General features: G+C 48.9%; 1 protein-coding gene across 1 annotated transcript in view; it reads right to left on the reverse strand.

Moving 5' to 3' along the window:
• necab2 (N-terminal EF-hand calcium binding protein 2) overlaps positions 1-6,399 on the reverse strand; it is a 426,101-nt gene that overhangs the window by 162,141 nt on the left and 257,561 nt on the right. The window contains 2 exon segments of the mRNA XM_059992473.1: positions 5,201-5,241; positions 5,244-5,297. Of these exon segments, the coding sequence (XP_059848456.1) occupies positions 5,201-5,241; positions 5,244-5,297 (95 nt within the window).

Raw genomic sequence — 6,399 nt, forward strand, 5'->3', positions numbered from 1 at the left:
CCGATATCAGTAGTGGTTCACTTACTGGAATGTATTCTAAGAGACTGATATATAAGTATTTGGATAGATAGGGATCTGATTAAGGATAGTCAACATGGCTTTGTGTGTGATAGGTTGTGGCTAACCAATTTTATAGAATTTCTTGAAGAGGTTACCAGGAAAGCTGATGAAGGAAAGGCAGTGGATGTTGTCTACAAGAACCTTAGCAAGGTCTTTGACAAGGTCCCACATGAGAGGCTGGTCAAGAAGATTGTCACTTGGCATTCAGAATGAGGTAGTAACTTGGGTTCAACATTGGCTTTGTGAGAGAAGCCAGGTAATGGTTGTAGATGGTTGCCTCTCTTACTGGAGGGCTGAGACTAGTGTTTTTCTGCAAGGATCAGTGCTGGATCTATTGTTCATTATCATCTCTATCAATGATCTGGATAATGTGGTTAACTGGATTGGCAGATATATGGATGACACCAAGATTGAAGTGGTTTTCTTACAGTGGGGTTTGGACCAGCAGGAAGAATGATCTGAAAAATGTCAGATAATGCATAAAACTACGAGGTGTTTCACCTTGGGAGCACAACCCAGGGTAGAACTTATGCCATATATGGTAGGGATAGAACAGAGGGATCTGGGAATATAGAGTGGTAAAGATAGGGTAAATGGAAGCAGGGTTTATCCACTGAGGTTGGATGAGACTAGACCTAGAGGTTGTGGGTTAAGGCTGAAAGGCAAAATGTTTAAGGGAAACATGAGGTGGAACTTGTTCACTCAGACGTTGGTGAGAATGCGGAATGTGGATGTGGTGAATTAGATTTCACCATTTAAGAGAAGTTTGGATAAGTACGTGGTGCTGAGGGAGGTGTAAGTGTTGAGGGAGATGTTGACAGAGGGGGAATTGCTGAGGGAGGTGTAAGTGTTGAGGGAGGTGTTGACAGAGGGGGAATTGCTGAGGGAGGTGTAAGTGTTGAGGGAGATGTTGACAGAGGGGGAATTGCTGAGGGAGGTGTTGTTAGAGGGGGAATTGTTGAGGGAGGTGTAAGTGTTGAGGGAGAGGGAGGTGTTGACAGAGGGGGAATTGCTGAGGGAGGTGTAAGTGTTGAGGGAGATGTTGACAGAGGGGGAATTGCTGAGGGAGGTGTTGTTAGAGGGGGAATTGCTGAGGGAGGTGTTGACAGAGGGGGAATTGCTGAGGGAGGTGTAAGTGTTGAGGGAGGTGTTGACAGAGGGGGAATTGCTGAGGGAGGTGTTGTTAGAGGGGGAATTGTTGAGGGAGGTGTAAGTGTTGAGGGAGAGGGAGGTGTTGACAGAGGGGGAATTGCTGAGGGAGGTGTAAGTGTTGAGGGAGATGTTGACAGAGGGGGAATTGCTGAGGGAGGTGTTGTTAGAGGGGGAATTGCTGAGGGAGGTGTTGACAGAGGGGGAATTGCTGAGGGAGGTGTTGACAGAGGGGGAATTGCTGAGGGAGGTGTAAGTGTTGAGGGAGATGTTGACAGAGGGGGAATTGCTGAGGGAGGTGTTGTTAGAGGGGGAATTGCTGAGGGAGGTGTTGACAGAGGGGGAATTGCTGAGGGAGGTGTAAGTGTTGAGGGAGGTGTTGACAGAGGGGGAATTGCTGAGGGAGGTGTTGTTAGAGGGGGAATTGTTGAGGGAGGTGTAAGTGTTGAGGGAGAGGGAGGTGTTGACAGAGGGGGAATTGCTGAGGGAGGTGTAAGTGTTGAGGGAGATGTTGACAGAGGGGGAATTGCTGAGGGAGGTGTTGTTAGAGGGGGAATTGCTGAGGGAGGTGTTGACAGAGGGGGAATTGCTGAGGGAGGTGTAAGTGTTGAGGGAGGTGTTGACAGAGGGGGAATTGCTGAGGGAGGTGTTGTTAGAGGGGGAATTGTTGAGGGAGGTGTAAGTGTTGAGGGAGAGGGAGGTGTTGACAGAGGGGGAATTGCTGAGGGAGGTGTAAGTGTTGAGGGAGATGTTGACAGAGGGGGAATTGCTGAGGGAGGTGTTGTTAGAGGGGGAATTGCTGAGGGAGGTGTTGACAGAGGGGGAATTGCTGAGGGAGGTGTAAGTGTTGAGGGAGATGTTGACAGAGAGGGAATTGCTGAGGGAGGTGTTGTTAGAGGGGGAATTGTTGAGGGAGGTGTAAGTGTTGAGGGAGAGGGAAGTGTTGACAGAGGGGGAATTGCTGAGAGAGGGGAAGTGCTGGGAAGGTGTTGAGATGGGAAATGTTAAGAGAAGGGAGGGATATTGAAGGTTTGTTGAGGGATGGGAGGGAAATCAGTCTACTGAAATTGTTGAATTCAGTATCAGTCTAGAAAAATGCAATTGGAAAATGAAATTTGTTGGTAAATCTTCTAGTTAGCCTCACTGGAAAAATGTGGGTCCTGGAAGATGTGTCTAATTGGAACTAGGGGGCAGTTGTGCAGACAGTTTCCCCACAGAGAGCGAGACAGACATATTGAGGTCAGCTCACCAGCAATTAGTCCCAGGACATATTTATACCATGTCACCAGTCTAAGTAATGAGCTGGCTGTAATGAACTTCCTTCCTCGCTTGAATTTTATTAACACATTATTCAAAAGCTGAGAGTCAGTGAGAGAGAATATTCAAACGATAACCATCCGGATGTTATTGTCTACGAAAGTTGAAAATATTAACACTTCACAGAACAGTAGCGAACCTTGTATCAAAGCTTAAAGATAAATGGGGTCAAGAAATCACTCACATAAGGTTTGAGGTAATCTATCCACCTCTCCCTCTCATTAGCACCTCTCTTCTCCCTCAGCACCTATCCCCTTTCTCACCTCCTTCTCCACCAACAACCACACACTCACTCAACACTACTCTCCCCTCAAAATCTCCCCCTACTTCTACACATTCCCATTCTTCAATACCAAACTCACCCTCACTATTCTCCTCCTCACTCAACACAACCCTTCCTCAATGCCCTCGCCCTTCTCTCAATAACTCTCCACCTTTCTCAACACATTCCTCCTTCCTCAACACCTATATTCCCCTCCCTGAGCACCCTCTCCCTCTCGCTCATTGCATTTCCCTTTACATCAGCTTCCGCCTTGTCATCAACATGTCCACCTCCCTTGGCCTCTCAAACACTCTCATCACTACTTCTTCCTATCAGCTCTTCCCCTTATAACAACTACCCCAAACACTACACATCTCCCCTCCCTCAACACACTTCCCCTGCCCTTCTCCCTCAGCACCCCTCGATACATTCAACACCCCCACACCATACCTCCCCTGCCCTCAGTATCTCCTCAATACACTCCCTCACTTCACCTCCTCCTCACTCATACCTCTGTTCCTAACACATACCTCCCTCAACACATCACCACTTCCCGCTACTCTCTCACCACACCTTCATTTCCACCAACAGAATTCCCTTTCTCAGTCCCACTCACCTCCCTCCCCTAATCCTACCCACATTCAGTCTTTCCTTCCCTCAAAACTCCTCCCACACGCTTTGCAGTTCTTCCCCTCCCTCAATACCAACGTCTTCCTTACTAGTTCCTCCCTGTTTAACACCTCAGACTCTCTCAACACAACATCCCCTCCTTCGACTCACCTGTCCTTCTCTCAACACTTCACCCACATTCAGAAAGTCATGGAGTTATACAGAGACTCTTCAACCCAACTTGTCTATGATAATCAAGGTTCCTACCTGAGAAACTAACACTTTGTCCATATCCCCCCCCCATCCATATCCATGAACCCATGCAGATGCCTCTTAAACGGTACACTTGTATCTCCCTCTACCACTTCCTCTGGCAGATCAATACCGTCCTGTGTGAAAAAGTTTGCTCTCAGGTTGTTTTTCAATTGTTCCCCTCTCCCTCTAAACTTTTTCTGATGGACTCACCAGAACCCTGATGAAGGGTCTTGGTCCAAAACATCGACTGTTTATTCATTGACATAGTTGCAGTCTAGCCTGCTGAGTTCCTCCAGAATTTTGTTCATTTTGCCTTGGGCTTCTAGCAACATCTGCAGTCTTCCTGTGTTTGTGATTTAAGTCTTTCCCCTGCTTATTATGAGCAGCTTCTCACCTTTTCAATACTGCTTGAGACATAAGACAGAGAGAGAGAGAGAGAGAGAGAGAGAGAGAGAGAGAGAGAGAGAGAGAGAGAGGAGAGAGAGAGAGTGAGAGAGAGAGAGAGAAGAGAGAGAGGAGAGAGAGAGAGAGAGAGAGAGAGGAGAGAGTGAGAGAGAGAGAGACAGAGAGACAGAGAGACAGAGAGAGAGAGACAGAGAGACAGAGACACAGAGACAGTGAGAGAGAGAGACAGAGACAGAGACACAGAGTGAGAGAGAGACAGAGACAGAGACACAGAGTGAGAGAGAGAGAAAGAGAGAGAGAGAGAGAGAGACAGAGACACAGAGAGAAAGAGAGACAGAGACACAGAGAGAGAGAGAGAAAGAGACAGAGACAGAGAGACAGAGACACAGAGAGAGAGACAGAGAGACAAAGAGAGAGAAAGAGAGAGAGAGAGAGAGAGAGAGAAGCAGAGACAGAAACACTGAGGGGGGGAACAGCAAAGAGAGAGAGAGAGGGTGAGAGAATGGAAATTAGCAAGAAAATAGGTAGGGCAGGACGAATATGAGAAGAATGAGAGGAGCTACAAAGATAAGGAGGACGAAATAAAAGGAAACAAGAAAAACAAGAAGAGCAGAAAAGACGGACGTGATTAGAGATCTTTTCCCTCCCACCCACAATCAGCGTTCTAACTGGTGAACTACATATACCTGTCTGGACACACCCCCCGCTGACTGCTCCTGTGGCTCCTCCCACAGACCCCGTGTGGTGAACTACATATACCTGTCTGGACACACCCCCCGCTGACTGCTCCTGTGGCTCCTCCCACAGACCCCTGTATAAAGGCGATTGGAGGCACTGCTCCTCCCTCAGTCTCCAGGATGTTGTGTGGTGGTCTCTTGCTACTAATCGTGGTCTCTTGCAGCTAATAAAAGCCTATCGTTCGCCTCCTGTCTCCGAGAGTTATTGATGATGCATCACTAACCCGTAACACTTACCAGAAACAGAGGTATAGTGTATCTGTGTCTAACAAATCCACGACACAACCACACCGTTCCAGTCCCACCTTCCCCAAAGCTGCAGGGCAAGGTCCTACGTCCAGAGCAGGCCAGACCTGTTCACAGCAGAAGGGGGTTCTCCAAGGACAACACTCCCTGACAGGCTTACCTTCTTGGTGTAGTCCATAGCTTTCAGAATTGAAAGGTTGAGGTCTCCAGCCCGGCCAGGACATCTTCGTAATCCCCCATGTGGGAGGCAAAGTAATCTGGAGAGATGGAAAGCATGGCAGAGATTAGCACTGTCCCACTTGCACTATCACAACCAAATGAGCTTCATCCCAGCAACCGAGGCACGGCACGGAGGCAGGGGAAGACCAGCAGCCGGCACATCGAAAAGTAGGCTCCTGGTGCTGCCGGGGCACGTCTGTGATTTCCCTGGATCTTCCAAATATGTGTTCAAGCTGCAGCGGAATTTTCCTCTGCAATTCATTCTTGTGTGGGTAAAAGTCAAATCAGGAGGCAGGGGTAAAGTGAATAGAAATGTTCGGGCATCACGATGAGTCTGTCTTCCCCCTATACCCCAGTGAGTCTGTATTATCCCCAAACACCTGTGAGTCTGTAACACCACTGTATCCCTGTGAGTCTGTATTATCCCCAAACACCTGTGAGTCTGTATTCCGCCCACACCCCTGTGAGTCTGTAACCCACCGTATCCCTGTGAGTCTGTATTCCCCCACACCCCAGAGAGTCTGCATTCTCCCCGTACCCCAGTGGTCTGTATTCCCCCCGTACCCCAGTGAGTCTGTATTCCCCCCCGTACCCCTGTGAGTCCGTATTCCCCTTTACCCCTGTGAGTCAGTATTCCCCTGTACCCCTGTGAGTCTGTATTCCCCCTTAACCCTGTTAGTCTGTATTAACCCCGTACCCCTGTGAGTCTGTATTCCCCCCATACCTCTGTGAGTATGTATTCCCCCGTACCCCTGTCAGTCTGTACTCTCCCCGTACCCCTGCGAATCTGTATTCCCCCTTACCCCTGCGAATCTGTATTCCCCACACCACTGTGTCTGTATTCCCCCCATACCCCTGTCAGTCTGTATTCTCCCCGTACGCCGAGATTCTGTATTCTCTCCGTACCCCTGTGAGTCTGTATTCCCCCCACAACCCTGAGAGTCTGTATTCAGCCCATACCCCTGTGAGTCTGTATTCTCCCCGTACCCCTGTGAGTCTGTATTCCCCAACACCCCTGTGAGTCTGTATTCCCCCCTACACCTGTGAGTCTGTATTCCCCCCGTACCCCTGTGAGTCTGAATTCCCCCATACCCCTGTGAGTCTGTAGTCCCCCCACACCCCTGTGAGTCTGTATTCCCC

This window comes from Hypanus sabinus, chromosome 17 (assembly GCF_030144855.1).
Source record: "Hypanus sabinus isolate sHypSab1 chromosome 17, sHypSab1.hap1, whole genome shotgun sequence".
Classification (NCBI taxonomy): Eukaryota; Metazoa; Chordata; class Chondrichthyes; order Myliobatiformes; family Dasyatidae; genus Hypanus; species Hypanus sabinus.